At 31.4% G+C, this 27,035-nt stretch overlaps 1 protein-coding gene across 1 annotated transcript; it reads left to right on the top strand.

Moving 5' to 3' along the window:
• The first annotated feature begins 1,990 nt into the window (after positions 1-1,990).
• On the top strand, positions 1,991-2,989 carry LOC18423090 (uncharacterized). The gene has a single exon (XM_006827690.1). It carries the CDS (start codon positions 1,991-1,993, stop codon positions 2,987-2,989), a length of 999 nt encoding a protein of 332 aa, XP_006827753.1.
• The last annotated feature ends 24,046 nt before the right edge of the window (positions 2,990-27,035 follow it).

Below are 27,035 nucleotides of genomic sequence, written 5' to 3'. Positions count from 1 at the left end.
CTTAAAAAATATTGTAGATCGACAGATCTATGAAAACTTGAAAATATTGAAAATTGACTGTCCAAAAAGCCTTACAAAATACACTATTTCCAAAGCTTCAAATCTATTTTTTTCTCATGTCTATGCATCTTGATGTTGAGATGATCAATTTGAGGATACTTGCAAATAAAAACAACCTCTTTTATCAATTTGGACCCGTATTTGAACCCATCAGGTCCCAGGTCTAGTCAGATCCATTGCCACCCTATGAATATGAGATTATTATTTTAATTTTTTTTGCTTTTTTTTTTTAACATAATGAGTTTTTTTTTTTTTTTACCGATAATACTATAAATGTTTCTAATATTACAACAATATAAATATCTAGCACACACCTAAAGACACATGAATGCCATCATATACCCTATGTCTATAGGTACATGTTGTATGTAGCTGGACCCGAATAGTATTTGGGTCAAAAATTTGGATCCATACTTGGACCCGAGGTCAGGTATACCCCTCGGATCCCAGGTCTAGTTGGTTACATTGCCACCCCTACACCAAATGAATTCGATGCATCAAGACAAGAAGAGTCATTCGGTAAAATTTGTAGTTATAATGTAGGTAACATGAAAAATATAAAATAATTTTAAGACCACCTACTCTAAATAATCGTTAATAGAATGAAAAAGTTTATATAGATCCGAGGCTCTAAACAATCAAATTTGAGCCTACCTCAAAACTTTGGCTAGAAGATGTCGTTTTGATGCCCAAATATCTTCAAATTGGTCATCTCGACATCAAGATGCTTGGACATGAGAAAAAAAAGGATTTCAAATTTTGGAAATGGTGTATTTTGTAACGCATTTTTGGACAGCCAATTTCCAAGATTTTCAAGTGTTCATAAATATGTCGATCTACACTATTTTTTAAGCGTTAAACTTTATAAAATAAATATGAAAATATATTTTAAGGCTATCATAAAGATTTATGGTATTGAAACTACATTTCTCAACGCTATTTGAAAGTATGCTCTAATTTGCCTACTCTCTATCCAATTCGCGCCTATTGGAGGCAATTAACTTTGTGCTAAAGCTTCTTGACCAATGCCTAGTTGCAAAAAGGTAATATATCATAAGTATAATAGATCTCATCATAAAATAAAAAGAGGAGAAAATAACATGCACAAATTTTTTGTCAAAAAAGATTATAATGTATTAGTAGGAACTCTTTTTCTTTGTGTAAATAATTCAAAAAATAAAATTTAAAAAGGAAAAAAATTTTATGAGAAAATTATGTTAATATCTATTTTATTTAGTGTTATTAAAAATTATTGGTAATTTACTATTATTGCATTTATACCCAAATTTTTTGGTGGTTATGAAATTACTCATATTTCGGGTCATCAATATCTAAAATCAATAAAAATTCCAAACAATATTTTTGTTTTCTATTTTTCCCTAAAAAAAAATTCGATATACAATTTTTTTAAAAAAGTACACGATCCTATGAGAAAATCTAATTTTTGGAGGCTGAAAATTTGAAATTTTAACTTTAAAGTAAATTTCGGATTTTTGAAATCCAAAAATGCCCAGTGATGCTAAAATACAATTTTCAAATTTAAAAAATCCAAAAATTTAATTTTAACATAAATCTAAGATTTAGATAAGGATGGGTTTTTATGAGTCAACCAACTCATTCTATACATATTCTTAAAAATTGATTTTAACAACGTTTTGGATTCTTTTACACCCAGTGGACTTGGATTTCAGATAGAGAAAGATGCATATAGCCATCTTAAAAATGGATTTAAGATAGAGAGAGATCGTTATTGATAAGATCCTTTTACACCTAAGCCTCGCAATAAACATCATTATTCAAATCCCGTTTTTCATTCTGCATTACCTGCTCTCTGCCTTTTTGCTTGACTGTTAAATCCCTTTTTTGACAAAATTTCTACTTTGCTTTTTGTCTCTCTACAATCTATCTGCAGGTTCTTCAAACTCTTACAATGGGATCCTATAACAACATTGGTTATAGACTTTCAACGGATGTGTGTTCAGTTTCGACTGTGCAATCCCATCAGAATGTGGTAATCAGAGTTTTTGTCAAAAAGAGGACGATATTTACTAACCTTACGTCCCAAGATGCTGATTTCTTGGATTCAATTGATTTCTTTGCGTTAGAGTTGGCAACCTCCATAACCCAACACTTACAAACTCAAGAACGCGCATACATGTACCTTTTGCTTGCATTGGTGGAACATATACCGATACCCTTGCAGATCATCCGTGGCCTCAGTTGGGAAATAGCCTGTCAAGCCTGTGACAATGCTCGCTCTCTCGACCAGCCTAACATACAGGTACAGTTGCGGTTCTTTATAGATATCAAACACGAGAGAGAAATCGCAGAAGGTGACCACTCGGAACCCGAAACCGAATATGAAACCCGCCAAGAAGAAGAGGAACTTCCTGAAGCTGAAACCGAATATGAGGATCTCCAAGAAGTGGAAGAAATTCTTGAAGCTGAAACCGAATATGAGGATCCCCAAAGAGAGGAGGAAATTCCCGAAGCTGAAACCGAATATGAGGCCCCTCAAGAAGAGGAGATTCCTGAAGCTGAGATGCACGAACTTGGCATATTAATGGAATTAGAGCTTGAGCTTGGCATATTCATGGAAGTGACTTCGCAGTATATTTTTGAAGGTGAGTTCCGGCAAATGGAAACAGATAATCTCGAGCATCTTATAGGCATCGAGGCATCCTCACAGGTAGATTGTACTCCGAGAACAGTGGCAAGATCAATAGTAGATTCCTTAGCAAAGGCGGATATCAAGGCGGAAGAAGAGGTTCTTTGCACTGTGTGCCTCTGCAACATCAATGCTTCCGATGGGGATGGGAGGGTACTCCCGTGCTCCCATATGTATCATGAGGATTGCATCTACGAGTGGTTGAAGTCGAGAAATTCATGTCCAGTGTGCCGATTCGAGTTCCCTGCTAACCTGCCCTAGAATGCCTATCTCTAAATTCTTGTATTTACTTGAAAATATTAATCTAATAAAAAGAATATCTCTTTTTTTTATTCTTTTTTGTAATCAACTTCTAGTTTCTTTTAAGTTTTAAATGGTACTTTTTGTTACCAAGAGGAAAAATGAGCAGTGTCATTTCAATGCAATTATATCCGGTATCAAAACTTGCATTAAATTGAAAGAAAAATATAAAAAATTAAATGAAAATCCTGAAAACTAATGGTCTAGATAATAAATTGTTTTCAAGATATGAAATCAATTTTTTCGTCAGTTCATACATTTTGAGATGGAGATGATTGAATTAAAAGTTTTTCAATATCAAAACAAACCCTTTATTTTGAAAACCCCAAAATTTAAATATTTATTTTGAAAACTATAAATTTCTTATAACAATGATTTCAAATTTATTTAATACATAAATTTAAATTTATAAATATAAATTAAATTTTGTAATTGGCCAATTGTTATAACTAATAAATAAAATAAACTTTTATTCACAAATAAATTTATTTTTTATAAAAAAAATACAAAAGATCACACATTTTCCTTTATTTACTTCGTTTTGTGCCTTAATCATACATTTTCTTCGTTCTAATGAAGTTCATTATATATATGGATCATATCTCCCTAGACTTGGATCGTACAATCACCATTTATTTTTTTATAAATTAAATTTTATAATTGGCTAATGTTATAATTAATAAACAAAATTAAAATTAAATAAATTTGTATTCACAAATAAAATTATTTTTAAAAAAAATTGTACAAAAGATCACCCATTTTCTTTTATTTACATATTTTTGTGTCTTAATCTATGTGAAGTTCCTTATATACATAGATATCATATCTCCCTAGGATCTATGATCGTATCGTCACCATTTATTTTAAAATTTGATCCTTAGTCTCTCTCTTATCTCATATTGCCTTACTACAACTAATAAAGAAAGAAGATTAGATTTATCATATGGGAAAGCTTTCTAGGTTCTCCTACAACATAGAAGGTTCTATGTTCCCCCTACCATCCAGCCGTCCATTTTTTATCAAGAGAGCCACCTACCTTTTGATCTTAGATCCGACGTCTCAAAGTATTTTATTTTTAGTTTTTTTAATACAATTTTTTTTTTAATATAAAATTTGGTACATGCCATTTTCTTATTAGGGCGCACCTATAAAAAAATATTAACAATAATTTTTGGATAAAAAATAATGATCAAAATACCCCTTGAAAATTTCAACGGTGATTTGGTCATTTTATTTTATTGAAAATATTTTTTTTATATTTTTCATTAGTGCGAATTTAATATAGGAATAGACTTTTAAAATTTAGTGTCAAAAAAGTTTATAAAAAAAAAATTAAAAATAAAACAGTGTAGAGAAGCGACATTATGATTGAGACAATCTTAACCCTCCATTAAAAAATGGACTAAAGGGAATCATAGAACTTTTAAGTTGTAGGGGAACATAGAAAGCGTTCCCTTTATTATATTGCCTTACTACAGCTGATAAAGAAAAAAGATTAGATTTATCAAGAAAACAAAAGATATCAAAGAAGATAAGATTTATCATATTGCCTTGTTAGATTTATCAAGATAACAAAAGATATCAAAGAAGATAATATTTATCAACAAAAAAAAAAGGCATCAAAGAAGATCAGATTTATCCAGAAAAGCAAAAGACATTTATTAATGTCCGTTGATGGAGCATTAATGTAAGGAGAATATATATTAAATTTTCATCCAATTTTTCTTACGCATTTACTATAAGGCAAGGAAACTAGTACGTAGAATAAAAATAAAAAATAAAAAAAATAAAAATACCATGGGTCAATTTTGGGTGAAAATTATACAGAAAGTTAGTCAACTCATTTTTTTTATTTTTCCAAAATTACCATTTGGTGCAAGGATACCAATCCTCATACTGCTTTTTAATGTTTTAATCTTTTTTGTTAGTATGGCAGTGCCCTAATGTTTTTTATTGGAAAAAAATTAAAGAAAATAAAAAATAAAATGTAGTCCGAGGATCATCCTTGGACCAAAGGGAATTTTGGAAAAAATAAACTACCTCATGTTGACTGACCTTCCACATAAATTTAACACAAAGTTAACTCATTTCGCATTTTAGTTTGTATCCATAAGTAATTCACTAATAATAATAATAATAATAATAATAATAATAATAAATAAATAAATAAATAAAACACACAAACCAAAATTCAACATATTTTCACTTTCATCTATCCAAGTGACACATACAACAAATATATTTGTTGACAGGATGGTGCAAAAACCAGTTTAAAGCAAACCAAAAGCCAAAAAAACAAATTACACAAAGAATCCACGATTCGAGACTACGAAATAAATAATTAAAAGGCAGAAGTATAGGGTACAAAACAACAATAACAAGAAAGTAAACAAACATTTAGGATTAATTTAAGAAAAAGTATACAAAGACTGGAGCGAACTGAATAACAAACATGATCGTGCAACTAGGATTTAGATAAGGGTGTAGTTGGCATATGGATGCATTCATAGCTATAGAGGTAAGGTGCGCCTTCAAATTTTATCATGGAATATAATTTTGGTGTACAATGTTCTTAGAATTATCTCAAAATTTATTTTTACATCTAATTATAAAATTTTAAATTTAAAAAATGGTTAAAATCAAGTAGATCTATAAACATATGAAAGTCTTGACAATGGACGGTGTGGATAATATATTGTAAAATGCACTATTTTTTAGACTTAAAATCTTTTTATTTTTCATGATCATACATCTTGATGTCGAGATGAACAATCAAAGGGTTTTTCAACATTAAAACTACCTTTTCGATGGATTTTTGAGATGCATCCGTAGCTCCGCATTACAATCTTACATAAACTTTTTCCTTTAGAAAATGAGAACACCAACGTAACCAACATAAACCTAAATGAAAATATGCCAAATTAAAATTGAGATTTATAAAATTCAGATTTATACCTCAATAACCTTTTTGTTTTTTTTGGGAAGAATTATGTGATAAGAAATTCTTTTTAATCAAGAAACCAATCAACCCATACCCATACAAAAAACCAAAGAAAGAAATAGTTCATAAAGAACACAAAAGAAATACACAAAAAAAAAATCCAAAGCATGCGTAATATGCAAAACTTATTTTTTAACATGCAACATTCCAATTAAGATATTCTTTTAAAAAAAAAAAAAAAAGAGTTTTTCTAGATGAACGTACCTTACAGAGAGGATTCGAGTAACGGAGAATCTCCTCTTCTCTCTCGACGTATTGGATTTTCTCTCTCTAACCTGAAATCTCTCTCTAGAATCTCTCTATAAATATCAAGAATCTCTCCCTATCAAGAATCACTCTCTCTTTATACCAACATACCAAGAATCACTCTTTCACGTTTTATGCTTCCCCTAAATTTAATCATATTGAATTTAGGATTTGACATGAGATAAAGGCGGATTAAATTTTAAAATCGTAATAAATTCCTATCCCAAAATTAAGGAAGAATTAGAATCGTATTAGGAAACATCAGGGGAAATTCAATATAAATAGGATCAATGTTACTTCTTTCTCTCTCTAAAAAACAGCAGTTATCAGGTTCTTTCTCCTCATAACGCCTTCTTGGTTCTCAGGTTCTCTCTTTAGGGGCAGGTAATTTTTATGAGTCAAGAACTATGCTATAATAATTTTATTTTTTTGTTATTTTATAAGTATTTTTAATTATAAATCGACTTCATCTTACTCCGAGCTTACCCGTGTATGAAATCTTCATCAAGTCTTTTTTATTTATTTATTAGGGACTTTAATTTTGTCCTTGCATAATATCATGTCTAATAAGCCGAACATGTATATAACCTTGTAAAACACCGAATTAGGGGTGGCAACGGATCGGGTTCGGCTAAACCCAGACCTGAATATAGACCCGTCAGGTTTGGTCTGATCCATTGCCACCCTATGGCCATGAACTTTTTTTTTTTTAGCTTTTTTTTAACATCACATACCTTGAGCTTCTTTATTTTTTGCCAACTTATACCCGATGACTACGGGCATGGTTCGGGTGCGGCTAGACCCCAATAAGATTCGGGTCCAAAATTTGGACCTGGACCTGGACCTGAGGTCGGGGATACCCATTGGATCCCAAGTCTAGTCAGGTCCATTGCCACCCCTACATCGAATGAATTTGATGCATCAAGACAAGAAGACTCATTCGGTAAAATTTGCAATTATAATGCAAGGAACATGAAAAATATAAAATATTGATTAAAAAAAAATGAAAAATATAAAATAATTTGAAAACTAGTTACTCTAAATACTCATTAGTAAAAACCCCTTGGAGTCAAATAACCTTGTGTTAAAGCTTCTTGACCAATGCGTAGTTGCAAAATGGTGATGTATCATGAGATAATATAATACTTCTTACCAAAAGGTCAAAAAATAAAAAAATAAAAAAAAGGAGAAAATAACATGCACAAATTTTTTGTCAAAAAATATTATAATCCATTAGTAGGAACTTTTTTTCTTTGTCTAAATAATTCAAAAAATAAATATTAAAAAGGAAAAATAAAAATAATAAGGAATTATGTTAATATCCATTTTATCTAATGCTACTTAACATTATTGGTAATTTACTGTTATTGCATCTATTCCCAAATTTTTTGGTGGTTATGAATTTATCCGTATTTTAGGTCTTCAATATCTGAAATCAATAAAAAATTCAAGAGGATATTTTCTTTTTCTTTTTTTGCCTAAAAAAAAAAAAAAAGATTTTCAATATACAAATCTACAAAAAACTACATGATCCCGCAAGAAAATGTAATTTTTGGATGCCGAAAATCCGAAAATTTAAATTCAAAGTAAATTTTAGATTTTTGAAATCCGAAAATGTTAAGTGCTGCTAACATACAATTTTCAGATTTTGAAAATCTAAACAATTAATTTTAAAATATATTTAAGCTTTACATAAGGATGGGTTTATATGAATCCCCCAGTAAACCATCTTAAACATGGATTTTAACAACGTTTTGAATTCTTATATATATATATATATATATATAGAGGAAAAGTCTTTCAACTCCTATAGGTGAAAAATGAATGGTGATTTCGTCATCGTCCAAATTTTATCGTATGGTCATGATTGTTTGATAGTGTTTTATTTTTTATTTTTTTTCTACAAATCAGAATGAACTGAAATTTGGAAGATGTATATCTTACTGAGGTGCAACTAATAAAAATATAAAAAATATTATCCGTAAAAAATAAATTGACCAAAATACCTCCTAAACTTTTTGGAGGTATTTTGGTCAATTTTTTCATATAAAATATTTTTTTATATAATTTTCAAAGATTCCCCTATTTTTGATGAGTACATGCTCCAAATTTCGGATCATTTTGATTTGTATAAAAAAAATAAAAACTAAAACACTACCGGACAATCGTGACCGTGCGATGAACTTTGAACAGTGATGAAGGTAGGTGAAATCACTATTTATTTTCGCCTATAAACGTTTCGTAGTGTTGTCCATATACATATTGCGTAAAAGAGAGAGACCCTTCTCTTCATTTTACCTTTCTTGAACATCTTCTCTCTTATGGCGTTCTTGAATATATTCTCTCTCTTGAATTCTCTTTGAACGAAATTTCGACCGAGCTCTTTTTTTATCTACATTATGCAGGTTTTTTTAAACTCTTCCAATGGGATCTTACAACATTGGTTACAGACTTTTAATCTGTGCAATGGTTTTTTTAAACTCTTCCAATGGGATCTTACAACATTGGTTACAGACTTTTAATCTGTGCAATGCTTCTGGAGTGTGAATATCAAATTTTTTGTCAAAAAGACGACAACGACATTCAGGCACATTACGACGACCAGAGATGTCAATTTCACGCATCCAATTAATTTCTTTGCCAATGAGATGAAAACCTCCATCACTCTAGACCTGTAAACTGAAGAACGAGCATACCTCTACATTTTTGGTGCGTTGGAGTACTACGTACCCTCTACATTTTTTGTGCGTTGGAGTACTACGTACTACATTTTTCGTGCCTCAGTTGGGAAATCGCCGGTTTTGCCCGTGTCGAGGCGATCTCCCAATGAGCCCAAGATGTATGTGCAGTTACGTTTTTTTTCCTTTTTTTTTTTTTTTTTTTTTTTTTTTGGTAAATATCAAACATGAGAGACAAATTATAGAAGGTGAACCTCCTGAACCCGAAACCGAATTTGGCACCCTCCAACAAGAGGATGAAATTCTACTCGAAAAGGAAATACCAATGGAAAGAGAGCTCGAGTTTCGCCACTTCATGGAATTCTCTTCGCAAGAGGGATACATTTTCGGAGGCGACTACCAACAAATGGAAACCGATGATCGAGAGTTTCTTATATGCATCGAGGCATTCTCACAGGTGGATAATCTTCCGAGACCAGCTGGAAGATCAGTCCTTAGCAAAGGTGGATATCAGCGTGGAAAAAGAGGTTATTTGCACTGTCTGCCTCTGCAACATCAATGCTTCAATGTTCTGATGGGGACAGGAGGGTACTCCCATACTGCCACATATATCATGAGGATTGCATGTTCTCATGGTTGAAATCGAGAAATTCATATGCAGTGTGCCCATTCGAGCTCCCTGTTAATCTGCAATAGAATGCCTATCTCTAAAACCATGTATTTACTTGAAAATATTAACATAATAAAAAGAATTTCTCTTTTTTTTTTTTTTTCTTTTTGTGCTCAACTTCTCGTTTCTTGTTAGTTTTAAATGCGTTGTTACCAATGTTAGAGGAAAAAAGAGCAGCGCCATTTCAATGCAATTATATCCAGTATCTAAACTTGTGCGCCATTTCAACGCAATTATATCCAGTATCTAAACTTGTATTAAATAGAAAGAAAATTATAACACGAAAACCAGATATGCGTATGCCCTTCGGTGCCATGAGCGTATTAATAGAAAAAGAAATGCACTGCGCAGGGTAAGATATTATGACTACAAGCATCCTTTGGGATCCGTTAGAGAGAGAAAGTGTGTCCTTTTTCAAGGAGAGAGATTTTCAAATTTAAAAAATTAAAAATATTATAGATTGAAACACTAGAAAATCCTGAAAACTAATGGTCTAGATAATAAATTGTTTTCAAGATTTAAAATCAATTTTTTCTCTGGTTCATACTTCGTGATATCGAGATGATGGAATTAAAAGTTTTTCAATGTCAAAACAAAACTTTTTAGTAAATTTTTGCGGTGCACCTTAATTTGATTATTTAGAGCATCACCTTTATATAAATTTTTTCCTAAAAGAAAACATAATATTTCAAGGAGAACCCAAACTGTAGGCTTATGAAAATCTTATATAAATCACCCATCCTCTACATTCCTCTCTCAAAAAAATAAACATCAACAAGAAGAAGGGATTAAAAGACCACATCACACCCTCTCTCGATAGAAGTTTCTTTGATTCGTGACCTTCACTTCTCTCATTCTTCTTTCTACATCGATATTTATATCGTTTTATCAATATTTTTTTTCTTTTTCTTTTGGAATGTCAACCGTAAGTTTTCATCAATATAAGGTGAAAACCTCCATAAGTACAATAATAGCTGCCGGATTTTATTTCTGTCTTTGTTTTATGATTTGGCATAATTGCCCTACAATAGGATTGTTAGAATATGATTTGTATTTTTTCTATCTTTATTAAATAGAAAATGAGTAGGAGCATTTTTTGTTGGGTTTATGTGGCCTTTAAAACCTTGTAAGAGCTTGTATGAGCATTTTATATAGTAAAACATAAACTCAGTGGGAGCGTGGTTCACTTGTGGACCATACTAAGCAAATGTGATTTGCCGATACTCGGACTAGGCTTGAGGTGTTAGGCCAGCTGAGTTTGGAAAAATCCAACAAACATGGGCATAGGGATATACCGATAAGAGTTTTATGGGTTAGCCATTGATGAAGTCGGGGTATGCCTAGATGAGAGCCAAGAGATTGTGAGACCTTGTGTGTGATGAATAACCTTTAGAGACAGAGCTAAAATATCATTGTTATATATCACACGGTATGCACATAGATAGCCGTTTTAAGATTTGTCAGGGTGAAGCGTGTATATGTGTGAGAGATTACCCCTATACACCATAGAGTCATGGTCTAGAAGACCATGATTTTTTTTTTCTAGGGAAAAACCTGAAATCCATAAACTAGATTATGTCCCCAGATCTATTGGCTAACTTTGGTGGTCTAAGCATGAACCCTTACAATTAATTGTGGGTCATGGGAACTACTGGGTCAGTTTGAGAAAGCTAAGTAGATCGTAGTTCGCAGTTGAAGGTGGAGTGCTCCCATATATTGATAAATTATTTGATCTAACGGATCTGATTCCCATCAAACTTAATTAGTTTTAATTAATTTAATAATTTATAATTTTTTATAATGTTTATTTGAATTTTTGTGAATCTTATGATATTTTATTTTTGTCATTTGGAATTTATTAATTAAGTGATATTAATTTTTCAATGTTTTAAATAAAATATAATATTTGAAAATTTTAAATACAAAGTAAATATTTTCTAAAATTATATGGGATACTCTATAAATGAGATTCAATTTAGAATATGTAGGATTGGGTGGGCCCATGTGTGGCTACCAAAGGGTGGCACGCCCCACCATAGGGACTAACTTGTTCTCCAAGATTGGGTATCCCCTTGGCTTATCTCCAAAATTGGGTATCCCTTGGCTTATTTTTTGGTATAGCAAACTTTGATGATAATATTGAATATGTGAAATATTTAGTAAATCTTTTAATTTGAATGATTAAAGAAATAAAGATTGGATATAATAAAATAGAAAATAAGATATATACTTTTTTATTTAAATATTTAATGAAAATAAATCTAGAAAAAAATATAAACCTTTAGCTAATCTCTTTAAATCTTGATGGTAGATCAAATACATTTCCTACCTGATAAAATCTCTATACCTATTTTTTCTTCTTTCTCTGAGAATTTATCTCTCTCTCAAATATCTCTTTAATTATTTCTCACTCAAATATCTCTATAGTTGGCACGCTACACCTAGGACTTCAAGACCTCTCCTTTTAAAGGCACATACCCCAACCAAAATCTCTCTCAAGTCTCTCTCGTTTCTAGGTGGACACTCAAGCTAAGGTTTGCTTGTGGTAGTTTAATTTTGTATAGCAAAGGAAGATCCCCTTGTTAGTAGATCTCTCGCTCTCTCTTTGATCTATCTATCATCTCAGTGTGGGGTGTATTAAACCTGATTGAGGTAATATCTGTCACTTTCGTGTTGTTTCTTGTCATATTTAATTATATTATCTTTATATTCCCAAGCATAAGAATTGTTAATATTTTCTTTTGTTTAAAAAAAATTGGATCAATGGCATCAAGGTTTTTAAGATCTTGGATTTGTTAATATTAAATCGAGATATTCATATCCTAACATTATTTTCTTTGAAGCAAGACTTATTGTAATAAGACTACTTGTAAGTGATATTTTCCAAACGAAAAGAAAATAAATGGAAATATATATATATATATCTTTCTTTCATTTTCCCCAATTGTCTTTCAAAAAAAAAAAAAACTTTCTACTATCTCCATCTTTCTCTCTTTGTGTACACATTTTCTCTCCTCTTATTTCATTCCCTTCCTTTCTCTCTTCATTCGTAACCCTCTCTCTCTGGTTCCAAAAGAAAAATATAAAGACAAACAAAAAAAAATTACACACCAAACTAAAAATAGGAAGTGGAAGTCTTCTTCTTCTTTATGTTTTCAATTGCTTTATTTATTTCTTTTTTATCCCCCTGGTCCTCCTTGGTTGTAGTCTCGATTGGTTATTTGCATCTTTATTAATCTTTCAATTTTGGATATTGTATATGTATATGAACTATAGCATCACAGTAGTATTATGGCCTGGAGGACCATGATTATTTTGTCTCTAGAGGAGAACCTATAATCTATAAAATGTGATTGCGTCATTTATTGGCTGACTTTGGTGGTCCAATCATGAGCCCATTCAATGAACTGTGTGTCATGGGAATTGCTGGGTCTGTTTGAAAAAGCTAGGTAGATCGTGGTCTATAGTTGAAGGTGCAGTGCTCCCGTATATTGATAAATTCCTAGATCTAACGAATCTGATTCCCATCAAAATTAATTTGTTTTAATTAATTTTATTATATGTGATTTTTAGAATGTTTATTTGAATTTTTGTGAATTTTTTAATATTTAATTTTTGTCATTTGGATTTATAAATTTTAAAAAATTAAGTTTCTAATGTTTTAAATAAAATATAAGATTTAAAAAAATATTTTCGAAAATTATATGGGACCAATTTAAAACATGTGGGATTGGGTGGGGTTGTGTGTCCACGAAAGGGTGGCACCCCCTAACATTCTCTGCGATAGTTTTGTTGGCTTATGTTTTGGGTATAACCAACTTAGTTGAATATTTAAAATATTTAGTAAATCTTTGAATCAAGATTGCTTAATCAAATAAATAAAGATTGGATATAGTAAAATATTAAATAAGATATATACTTTTTTTATTTAAAGATTTGATGTGAATAGATGTAGAAAATAGAGGATAAAAATCTAGTTCATCTCTTTGAATCTTGATGGTATATCAAAAAGATGGATGACTTAAATCTCTCACCTTAAGATTTCGACTCTATTAAGGTATACCCCAAAGCATAGAAAATCTATATAAAAAAAAAGAACTATCCCACTTCATAAAATCTCTACACCTATGTTCTCTTCTCTCTCTAAGGTTTATCTATTTATGTCAAAGATAGAAAATCTATAAAAAAAAGATATCCCACTTCATAAAATCTCTATACCTATTTTCTCTCCTTGGTTTTATCTATTTATCTCAAAGATCTCTCACACCCCACCTACGGCTTCAATATCTCTCCCAAGTTTTTCTAAGGGGCACACTTCAACCAAAAATTCTAAGTGACACAACCCAACCAAAATCTCTCTCGTTTCACGGTGGCCCACTAAGCTAAGATTAGATCTCTCCATCTCTTTGATCTATCTCTCATCCTTAAAAAGATCAACCCAGCATTGAGGTTTTAGGTAGTTGGTTTTAGATCGAGATTCATTGAGAGGTTTGTCACATGTAAGAGAATCAAGATACTGATCATAGATCGCGAGCACCCTCATAAGGGGAGAGTCGGTGGGGTGTACTAAGCCCAGTAGAGTTAATCTCCATCACTCTCTTTTTGTTTCTTGTCAAATTGAATTATATTGTTTTTACATTCCCAAGCTTAACGATTGTGGATATTTTATTTGTTTAAATAAAATTGGTTTAATGGCATCAAGGTTTTTAAGATCTTGGATTTGGAGTCTTTATATTCACAAGCATAAGAATTAAGGATTTTTTCTTTATTTAAAGAAAATTGGTTTAATGGCATCAAGGTTTTTAAGATCTTGGATTTGGAGTGAAAAACGATTGTGTAACGTACACTCAAACACCATTGTGTATATGCACATATTTTAACATAGAATCGGATCATTTACTTTCTAGAAATAGAAAATAAAATTTTCGAATAAAAATAGATAAGAAAAACTAATTAGAATTTATAAAAAAAATGGGGTACATCTATAGGACTTAAAACTGAACTAAAAGTAATAATAATGTATTAATTTTTCGTTTAATACATACCCAAATATAATAATATATGCATGATATGCAACTTCCACATGCAATATCAGGTATCTTGCATGACTCATTTTTCTATAGTGTCGACCTGGATAAAGTATTAATCAGTGGGTACGGTTTAATGCACGTTCATTGCGAGAATCGGAGTTGTATATCATGTGGAGAGAGAGGTTGAGAAAAGAGAAAGAAAGGAAGAGACGCACCTTTTCATTTTCACTTATTTAGAAAGAGAGAGATTCGTGTAATAACTTCAGAGAGATGGAAAAAATAGTGGAAAAAACTTTGAAGGAAAGATTCATTGCAGAGAGAAAAACACATTATAAGGGGGAGAGAGAGTGGAGAGTTACTCGTTGTAGAGTGAGAGACAGAAAGAGAGTGCATATAGACGCCTTAGAGAGAGTGTGGGCATTTATCTTGAGAGATGCATTATGGGGAGAGAGAGAGAGGAGAGTTCATGAGTATAGAGAGAGAGGATACACATTATTTTAATGGAGAGATAGAAGTGAGAAATTAATTAATAAGGTGGCGACACGGGTCGAAGGAATAAGTAGGGCAATCCTCTCGTTTAATATATAATAATAGATAATAGATAAATATAAAGAAATCTTTACGTCAAAAATAAAATTTCTCGAATATTGTGGCACATGTTAGATTTCAAATCGAATGGCTAAAAATGATTTTAACCTCATTGTATAAAAAAATAAATAGCTAATAGTATATAATCGTAATAGATAAACCCAATTATCAATTTTTTAGTGTTTTATGTGAAATTACACCTTGTAACTGTGATGTTACTCTTGTATCTAGTTTTGTTAACCACAAATTTTTTCTTTTCTTTTTTTTCCTTTGAATGTTAAAGTAGTTTGAAGCCCGACTTTAATGAGGGAAAAGAAATTAGCTTTATGAGATGTTCAGATATTTTGCAAGGCAATTTCTTTGATGCATTGTTTTGAGAATCTTGCTCAAGATAACTCCATGTTCGCAAACTCAAAAAATGGCATATCTCTCTTTTTTTCGGGGAGTTCTACATACCCTCACAGATCGTCCATGTTGGAAAATCCCCGTCATGTACGTATCGAAGCGAGCTCCCACTACGATCCCCAAATCCCCGTTATACATGTCTCCCCTCTCATGTATGTGTCGAAGCGAGCTCCCGCTACGATCCCCAAATCCCCGTTATGCATGTCTTCCCAGACCGAAAACTGCAAGATCAGCATGCAAGATCACAGTCCTCAGCAAGGCGAATATCGGGGTGGACAAAGAGGTTCTTTACATTGTGTGCCTATACTATATCAGTGCTTGCAGTGGACGAAGAGGTTCTTTGCACTGTGTGCCTAGTGATATAGTGACATCGGGGTGGACGAAGAGGTTCTTTCCACTGTGTGCCTATACAATATACAATATCAGTGCTTGCTGTAGACGAAGAGGCTCTTTGACGAAGAGAGGTTCTTTGTACTGTATGCCTTGTGCTTGAGATGGGGACGGGATGGAGACGGGAGGGTACTCCCGTGCTCCCATAGATATCATGAGCGTTGCATCTTCAGATGGTTGGAATTGAGAATTCCGGTGGTTGGAGTCGAGAAATTCATTACCAGTATATCGGTTACAGCTGGATACCTTTCTCTAAAACCCTGTATTTACTAGAAAACATTAATTTAAAAAAGATTTTATTCTCATTATGACTATGTTTTGCTCTTTCTATTACATATCCATATTCTTCTTCTTTTTTTCTTTCTTTTGAAACGATGAAGTTTCTATAAGGTTTAAGGTTTACGCTTTATTGAAAACAAAAATAAAGACCCTCCCTAAAAGGTACTTTCGGCAATATAAATTTCTAAAGATTGATCTAAATCAATTTCCCACTTTCACATATCTTCTTCTTTTGTTCAAGTTTCTATTTACGAAAACAAAAATAAAGTCTCTTCTCAAATCCTCTCGAGAAAGTACTTTCAGCAATATAACTTTTCAAAGATGGATCTAAATCAATTTCCAACAACGACGATAAAATTTGAAATTTAAAAAGTGGTACAAACCTTACGGATCTATGAATATTTATTTTTAGGGTGAAATAGACCGCCTAGATAATTTGTTACAAGATACCTAAGTTTTAGGGCTTAAAATCCTTTTTTTTTTTCAAAACTAACGTGGTCACTTCGAAATAATCGATATAAAGGTTTTTCAATGAATTATGACATGAGGCCCTACTTATTTTGATATAGTTACGGCCTCTTAAACCAGTTTTCTTTTTTTAATTAAGTTCCCTTTATTCAAATTACATCCCAAAATTTATATCCTAAAAGTATTATTGGATTGAGTTTTTTTTCCAAGAATCTAGTGTATGTATATTCCATCTGTTGGGTTTAGTTAAAAAAGTGATGAAGGGTTTGCAAGAGAAGAGTTCTAGAGAGTAAGATATTAAGAGTACATGTAGCATATGAAACCCTGGAGAGAGAGGGAGTTTGTATCTGCTTTTAAAGCATGAGACCTTAATTGAAGAAAATACCCTGCAGAGAGAGAGAGAGAAAAAGCATTTAGCATATAATTTTCGACATGAAATTACAAGAGATAGAAAGGGATTATTTACCCTGAGGAAAAGTTTATGTAAGGGTGAGTCTTTAAACAATCAAAATAAGGCACACCTCAAAAATTCACTAAGAGAGGTTGTTTAAATGCTGAAAAGCCCTCAATTCGATCATCTTGGCTTCAAGATGTATAAACATGATAAAAATAAATTTCAAGTCATGAAACAGTGCATCTTGTTATGTATTATTTAGACAGTTAATTTCAAGATTTTCAATTGTCCATTCGTTTGCTCCATCTACAATATTTTTAATCTTTAAATTTTATAATAGGAAATAAAAATAAATTTTTAAGCCACCACAAAAATATTTTGTGCTGAAACCACATGTTTGTTTCGGCACCATATAAAGGTGCGCCTTTTATGCAAGATGAGGATAAGTATGGTTCATGGATACTATGCTCCCGTGGGAGTATCGAGCACATCTATTCCCTCGGTTGGAAGACCTACTTAGGTTTTTTTTTTTTTTTTTGTCAATGTTTGATTTTGACAACTAGTTAAGAATTACGACCATTACTTCAAATAAAAAAATTGGAATTTTGAGTTTTCTAACCAGTTAGATCTTACCCTCTAAAAATTAGATGCTCCACTTGATCTAGAGATTTTTTTTTTTTTTCCGTGTATAGGGAGTGACATTAGGATTTTTTTTTTTTTATTAAGATTAGTCTATGGTGAACCAGTTGCATTCCTAAAATGGAAAATTACATCTATATCCATTATTTTTAATGCTATTACAACTTCACCTAAATTGTTTGTTATTACTACTCTACCCATTTTATATCTGTTATTACAACATTTTAATAAAATAACCAAATTATCCTTTTTGCATATTCAAGATCCGAAATTTATTTTTGTACGAAGTAAGTATGATTGAGTTTTTTTGGATTTTTAAAAACCAAAATTTTTTAATTTTTGGATTTTTAAAGTCCGAAATTTATAAAACAAAAAATAAGGCAAATTAAGATCCGAAAATCGGAAAATTTTGTGCTTCTAATTTTTTTTTATTTGATTTTTTATCCTAAGATTTGAAAATAGGGCAATTTCGGACCTTGTAAATTTCAAAAATAAATTTATTTATTTCAGAACCTAAAGATCCAAAAATAGGGCAATTTTGGAAAAAAAAATTTCGGGGCTCTTAAGAATGGGTTTGCATGTAATATCCAAAATTTTGAATGTAATAAATGAAAATGTTATGTAAAATAATTATAACACTTAAAATAACGGATATATGTGTAATTTTCCCTTCTGAAAATGTAGAGTCCTCAAGTTAATCATTGGGTCTTACCAAAGGAAGTGATATTTAAGAAATTGGTGATCTAGATTAAAACTAGCCAATTTAGATTGGAAATCAGTTGGGCCGATCCAGATCCCCTAAAATACAGGAATCGGCCGAGTCCAGCCATGAATCGAGCGGTGCGTACAGACAAGTTCCACATTTTCAAAAAAAATTTATTCTTAATCTTGGAATCAACTGGTTTGGGCCGGTTATCTAATAGAGCCTGTCCCACTTAGTTTCAAAATTTTCCGGATCAGGGTGATCCAAGTTATCGATTGCTGCCCTCTATGGCCGCTGCGAAGCCAATCCCAAGCCTAGAGAAAGGAAAGTTTTGTTAGCCGAGCATATCCCAAGCCTAAAGAAATGAAAGTGATCTAGCTATGTCCTTTCCTGACTAGGTAAAAACAGGGTTTCAGAATTCAAGAGGAAAAGAAATGGCAATGACGTAATAAGAAAAAATTATTAAAATTATTTATTAAAATTATTTTAATTATTTTTTTGTTTAAAGAGTACGCGTGACTAGGTCAAAAAAGAGTCACGGAACTCAAGAGAGAAAGAAACAACAAGTTAAATAAAAGTTGGAGAACTCAAGAGAAAAAAAATAGCAATGATGTAATAAGGAGAAATGAATAGAGTTATTTATTAAGATTATTTTAATTATTCTTTATTTAAGAAGAACGCAGGGATAATTAGAACTTTAGAGTTTAAATTGTTTTTATCATGTATCGATTGGGTTAGTTTGAGGGATTTAATTAGGATAAGAATACAAAAAATGAAAGAAAATAAAATTTATCAAAAAAAAGAAAAGGCATCAAAGAAGATCAGATTTATCCATAAAGCTAAAAACATTTATTAATGTCAGTTGATGTAGCATTAATGGAAGGAGAATATATTAAATTTTCATCAAAATTTTCTTACGCATTTACTACAACGCAAGGAAACTAGTACGTAGAATAAAACGACAAAAAATACGAATTGGGCCAATTTTGAATGAAAATTATAGGGAACATATTTTTTTTATTTTTCCAAAATTAACATTTGGTGCGAGGATTCCACCCTCATACTACTTTTTAATTTTTTAATTTTTTTTGTTGGTAGGGCAGTGCCCTAGTATTTTTGTTAGAAAAAACTTAAATAAAAAAAACATAAAAAATAAAATGTGATCCAAGGATCATCCTTGGACCAAGGGGAATTTTAGAAAAAATAAAATATCTCGTGTTGACTGACCTTCCAAATAATTTTAACTAAAAGTTAACTCATTTCACATTTTAGTTTGTGTCCAAAAGTAAATCCCTAAAAAAATAAATAAAAAACCTAACTATCCAAATTCAACAGATTTTCACTTTCATCTATCCAAGTAACACATAGAACAAATATATTTGTTGACAGGATGGTGCAAAAACCACTTTAAAGCAAACCAAAAGCCAACAAAAAAAATTACACAAAGAATCCAAGATTCGACACTATGAAATAAATAATAAAAAGATTTATAAAATTAGAATTGATGGTGCAACTAGGATTTAGATAATGAGAACAGCAACTTCACCAACATAAACCTAAATGAAAATATGCCAAATTAAAATTGAGATTTATAAAATTAAGATTTATACCTCAAGAACCTTCTTTTTGTTTGGGAAGAATTATGTGATAAGAAATTCTTTTTAATCAAGAAACCAAACAACCCATAAAAGACACCAAATAAAAAAAAAAATCATAAAGAACAAAAAAATAAATAAATAAACAAATAAAATCCAAAGCATGCGTAATATGCAAAATTTATTTTTTAACATGCAACATTTCAATAAGATATTCTTTTAAAATAAATAAAGTGTTACTAGATGAACCTTCTTTTTGTTTGGGAAGAATTATGTGATAAGAAATTCTTTTTAATCAAGAAACCAAACAACCCATAAAAGACACCAAATAAAAAAAAAAAATCATAAAGAACAAAAAAATAAATAAATAAACAAATAAAATCCAAAGCATGCGTAATATGCAAAATTTATTTTTTAACATGCAACATTTCAATAAGATATTCTTTTAAAATAAATAAAGTGTTACTAGATGAACGTAACTTACCAAGAGGATTTGAGTAACGGAGATTCTCCTCTTCTCTCTCTAAATATTGGATTTTCTCTCTCTACCCTGATGAAGATAGAGAGAAAATCAGGATAGCAATAATTGGAGCTAAATTTCAATGGCTACTCTTTTTTCATATTTTATACTCTCTCTTACAAAAATATCTCTCTCTAGAATCTCTCTATAAATATCAAGAATCACTCTCTATCAAGAATCACTCTCTCTCTATACCAATATACCGACAGTCACTCTTTCACGTTTTATACTTCCCCTAAATTTAATCATATTGAATTTAAGATTTGACATGAGAAAAAAACGGACTAAATTTAGAAATCACAATAAAGTCCTACTCCAAAATTAAGGAAGAATTAGAATCCTATTAGAAAACATCACGGAGAACTCAATATAAATAGAATCAATATAGTCCCACTTCTTTTTCTCTCTTAAAAAACAGCAGGTCTCAGGTTCTCTCTCTCCTTATAACGTCTTCTTAGTTGAGAGGTTCTCTCTTCAGAGGCCGGTAATCTTTATGAGTCAAGAAGTTTGTTATAATAATTTTAATTTCGTGTTATTTTATAAGTATTTTTAATTATAAATCGACTTCATCTTACTCCGAGCTTAACCGTGTATGAAATCTTCATGAAGTGTTTTGTTCTTTTTTTGTTATTTTATGAGTGACTTTAATTTTGTTCTTGTATCATGACATGCCTAACAAGATGAACATGGATATGACCTTGTAAAACACCAAATTAGGGGTGGCAGCGGGTTGGGTTCGGCTGGACCTGGACCTGAATACAGGCCCGTCAAGTCTCGGGTGTTTCGGGTCTGGTCAGATCCTATGACAATAAACTTTTTTAAACATCATATACCCTAAGCTTCTTTTTTCTTTGCCAACTTATACCCTATGATTACGGGTATGGTTTGGGTGCGGCTGGACCTCAATAAGATTCGGGGTCCAAAATTTGGACTCGGACCTGAGGTTGAGTATACCCTTTGGATACCCAGTCTAGTCAGGTCCATTGCCACCCATACACTAAATGAATTCGATGCATCAAGACAATAAGACTCATTCGGTAAAATTTTGTAATTATAACGCTAGGAACATGAAAAATATAAAATAATTTGAAGACCAGTTACTCTAAATAATCATAAGTAAAAACCCATTGGAGCCAAATGGCCTTGTGTTAAAGCTTCTTGATCATTGCACAGTTGCAAAATGGTGATATATCATGAGATAATATAATACTTCTTACCAAAAGGTAAAAAGATGAGAAAATAGCATGCACAATTTTTTTGTCAAAAGTATTATAATGCATTAGTACGAACTTTTTTCATTGTCTAAATAATTCAAAAAATAAAGATTAAAAAGGAAAAATAAAAATAATGAAAAAATCATGTTAATATCCATTTTATTGAATGCTACTTAAAATTATTGGTAATTTACTGGTATTGCATCTATTCCCAGATTTTTTGGTGGTTATGAAATTATCTTTATTTCGGGTCTTCAATAACTGAAATCAATAAAAAATTCGAGAGGATATTTCTTTTTCTTTTTTTCGCTAAAACAAAAAGATTTTCAATATACAAATCTAAGAAAAAGTACATGATCCAGCAAGAAAATGTAATTTTTGGATGCCGAAAATCTGAAAATTTAACTTTAAAGTAAATTTCAGATTTTTGAAATCCGAAAATATTTAGTGATGCTACCATGCATTTTCAGATTTTAAAAATCTAAAAATTTAATTTTAAAATAAATTTTAGATTTACATAAGGATGGGTTTATATGAGTCCCGAGTGAACCATCTTACACATGGATTTTAATTATATTTTGAATTATTTTATACTTATGGGATTTGAATTTAAGATATATACAGATAGATGGCTATAACCATCTTAAAAATGAATTTAAAATGGAGAAAATTAGTTTTTAATAAGATTTTTTTACACCTATGGCCCCATTAAACCATCTTTATCCAAATCTCGTACGGACAAGCACTACTAGAGTTTGGTATAAGAGATGGACCTTTCTCACAACCGGTACCTCCACCAGCCCAAAAAGAAACTCTCTCTCAAAAAAAAATAGACCTTTCTCTCTCTTCATTTTACCGTTCTTCAATATTTTCTCTCTCTTCATTCTGAAGTTCTTAATATATTCTCACCCCCCTTATGCATGCCTTTTAAGTCCTCTTTCAACAAAATTTCGACCAAGCTCTTTGTTTCTCTACATGCTGTTAAATCCTCTTTCAACAAAATTTCGACCGAGCTCTTGTTTTGTCTGCAGATACTTTTGCAATGGAATCCTACAACAACATCGGTTGCAGACTTTCAATCCTTGCGCGTTCAGCTCCATGTGTGCAATGCGACCGGAATGTGGGTATCAAATTTTTTGTCAGAAAGACGGTGACATTTACAAACGTTTCGACAACCGGAGATGGCTATTGCTCGGATTCAATTGAATTTTTTGCCAATGAGATGGCATCCTCTATTAACCTAGACCTGCGAACTCAAGAAAGCGCATACCTCTACATTTTTCGCGAGTTAGAGTACTTCATACCTTCACAGATCGTCCATGGCCTCAGTTGGGAAATTGCCCATCATGCCCGTGTCGAAGCGATCTCCCGCCACGAGCCCAACATGCAAGTGCAATTGCGTTTCTTTATAGATATCAAACACGTGAGAGAAATTGTAGATGGTGAGCACCCCGAACCCGAAACCGAAGCCCTCCAACAAGAGGAGGAAATTATTGCAGATGAAATTCTGGAAGATGAGATTGAGGAAACGGCAACAGAGTTCGAGTTTCGCCAATTCATCGAACTCTCTTCGCAAGAGGGATACATTTTCGAAGGTGAATACCGAACAATGGAAACCGACAATCTCCAGCTACTTAGAGCCATTGAAGCATTCGCACAGGTGGATTTTCCTCTGAGACCGGCTGCAAGATCAGCAGTACAGTCTTTAGCCAGGCCTGATATCGAAGCGCAAGAAGAGGTTGTTTGCACTGTGTGCATGTGCAACATAAGTACTGGGGATGGGAGGGTACTCCCATGCTCTCACATCTATCATGCGGATTGCATCTTCCGGTGGTTGGAATTGAGAAATTCATGTCCAATATGCCGATTCCAGCTCCCTGTCCAAGAGTGACCATCTGTAAAACCCTATATTTACTTGAAAATTATAACTTTTGTGTTCAACATCTGATATCTTTTTAGTTTTGAATGCTATTTTTATGGTTGATGCCAATGTTAGAGGGATTCAATGCAATTATATCCGGTATCTCTAAACTTGTTTTAAATAGAAAGGAAAATATAGCATGAAAACGAGATATGCGTATCCCCTCGTGAGGGATGAGAATATTAATAGAAAAGGAGATGTCCTACTCAGAGTAAGATATTACGAGTACAGGCAGCATTTGAGAGCCGCTAAAGAAAGAGTGTGTCCTTTTTCAAGGCATGAGCAGGGGCGGTAATGTACCGGGACCTTATCCAGGACCCGATAGGTCCGAGAATGGGTCCAAGAATTGGACAGTGAGTTGGGTCTGGTTCCAAATAATGGACACGAGTACTATTCGGGTCCAGGTCCAAGTCCATGTGGACCCGACCTGGACCGAACCCAAATATTGTTATTATGTGAACAATATTTAGTACATAATACTTAGTCGGTATTTAAATAAAGGTGTGGTTGCTATAAGGTTGCACCTTTAAACAATCCATTTAAGACACAGCTCCAAATTTTATCATAACATGCAATTTTGGCGTAAAACTTTTTAGAACTATTTGAAAATTTATTTTCATATCTAATTATAAATTTAAACTCCAAAAATTTTTAAAATAAAAAAGATCTATAAACATATGAAAATCTTGAAAATGGACCGTCTAGATAACGTGTTGGAAGACGCACTAATTTTGGAAATCAAAATCACATATATATATATATATATATATATATATATATATATATATATATATATATATATATATATATATATATATATATATATATATATATATATATATATATATATATATATATATATATATATATATATCTTGATATAGGTTGCAACCTTATATAAACTTTTTTATTAATATAAATATAAAAATATAATTCATATTATAATATTTAAATAATACATGTATATATTTAAAATAACATTTAAATATATTTAGATAAATATTTTTATTTTGAAAAATTATCACAAATATACTTTAAATTTCTGTCTTTTAAAAAAAAGAAACGCTCAACTTTCATAAACCTCACCCACACCATTTTTTTCAATTTTTGGTGTAGTATTACAGTGAAGCACCATTATTGTACTTTAAGTACCGTAAGGAGTTCCTTTTCTCCTTTAAGGTTCTATTTATATTTATATCTCTAATTCTTTTTATATTTATTTCTTCTCACTCTCTCTAACTCTTTTTAATATTTATCTATTCTTTTTTCTCTTTAAACGGTCAAAGAGAAAGATTTAGATAGTATTTATCTCTTTTTTCTCTTTAATTGTTTTTATATTTACCACATCTTCCTTTCTCTAATTCTTTTTAATATTTATCTCTTCTTTCCCATTCTAAACTTCCAAAGAGATAAAGATTGAAAGATAAAAGATTTTGAGAGAGAAATAAGAGATAGATATTAAAAATATAAAAAAATAGAGAGGTAGAAAAGATAAATATAAAAAGAATTAGAGAGATAAATACAAACAGAACTGTAAAGAAACAAGGGTTTCGGATAGGGTAGGGTTTATAGGGTGCGATACTATTACTAAATTTCGAGTGCCATAATAATGCTTCAACTCCTTACCGTATTTATGTTTACAGTAATATGACTACCACAAAAGTTATTTTGGTAAAAAAAAGCCCAAATTTGAAAAAAAAGAGTGTGGGCTAGGTTTATTTATAATAATTTCCCTTTTATTTTTTGGTAAGGTCTAAGATCCGGTAAGGTCTAAAGTCCAATTGGGTCCGGATCCGACAACTTCAGGTGGTTGGCTCAGGGTCCTATAATTTTTATTTGGTCTATCCGTTGCCACCCCTAGGAAAATACCGTGGGCGTGTTTGTGTGTATATATAAAGGGAGAACATTTATCTCCTTTAAAGGCATAAGAGTTGAAGAAGGCACACACTATCACAAGAAAAAATTTGGTGAGTTTCATATTCCCAATAAAATAAAATGACCAAAATATTTTTGAAATATTCAAGAGGTATTTTGAAAATTATTTTTAATAGTCTTTTTAAGTTCGTCCCATTGAGAATAAGGAACCTACCAAATTTCATTTTCATATAATTTATAAAAAAAACTAAAAATAAAATGGTCAAAGGTATCGGGTCTATAGATCAAACGATCAGTGGCTCACTTGATCTCAATTGGATAGTTGGATGGGGGGAGTATGTATCTTCTATGTTGTAGGGAAAGTATAGAACCTTTCCATTATCAAATTACTACATGATGTACGTAATCGAAGACTACATATGTTGAAGCCATAAAAGAAAAGTAGTCGTTTGTATAAAGTCGAGGCTCTAAACAATTAAAGTAAAAAACATCTTCAAATAGTACCAAAACATAATGTTTCAGTATCAAAAATCTTTATGATCGTCTGAATACTTATTTTTATCTCTAATTATATAATATAAATTTTTTAACAATAATGTAGATCAAGCAGATCTATAAACATAGAAAATTCCTAAAAAGTAACGGTCAAGATAATACATGACACGATACATTGTTTCCAAGATTTGAAATCAATTTTTTCCCTTGTTCATACATCTTGATGTCGAGAAGATTGAATTAAAGGTTTTTCAATATCAAAACAAATCATTTTGGCGAACTTTTGAGGTACACCTTAATTTGATTGTTTAGAGCCTGACCTTTATATAAATTTTTTCCTAAAAAAAAACAACATACTTCTTCTTACTTATATTTCAAGGAGATATCCTTTTGGCGAACTTTTGAGGTACGCCTTAATTTGATTGTTTAGAGCCTCACCTTTATATAATTTTTTTCCTTAAAAAAAATCAACATACTTCTTCTTCCTACTTATATTTCAAGGAGAACTCAAAGTGCAGGGTTATGAAAATCTTATATAAACCACCCATCCTCTACATTACCGGCTCTTGCGGATGTGACCGATTTTCCTATCCAAATCTCTGATCTACTAATCCAACATGATTTTTTGGGTGGCCAATCCGAGTGTTTTTTTAAACCTTGATTGGGATCTTTTAAATCGGGTTGGGGTTTTTATAAGGCTGAGGCCCCAAACAATCAAAATAACACTTTCAAATAATGTCGAAATATGTTGTTTCATCATAAAAAATCCTTATGATGGCCTGAAAATTTATTTTCAACTCTAATTATTATATTTAAATATTAAAAAATAGTCGGAATCAAATATATCTATGACACTTGAAAATATTGAAAATTTACGGTCTAGAAGACACATTACA

Source organism: Amborella trichopoda, chromosome 7 (genome assembly GCF_054954075.1).
Source record: "Amborella trichopoda isolate Santa Cruz 75 chromosome 7, AtrichopodaSantaCruz75HAP2 v2.0, whole genome shotgun sequence".
Classification (NCBI taxonomy): Eukaryota; Viridiplantae; Streptophyta; class Magnoliopsida; order Amborellales; family Amborellaceae; genus Amborella; species Amborella trichopoda.
Note: the sequence above shows the minus strand (reverse complement) of the source record. Positions and strands in the feature narration are given on the sequence as shown.

Excerpts from the sequence above, each read along its gene's own strand:
- LOC18423090 (XM_006827690.1), top strand. The coding sequence starts at position 1,991 with ATGGGATCCTATAACAACATTGGTTATAGACTTTCAACGGATGTGTGT.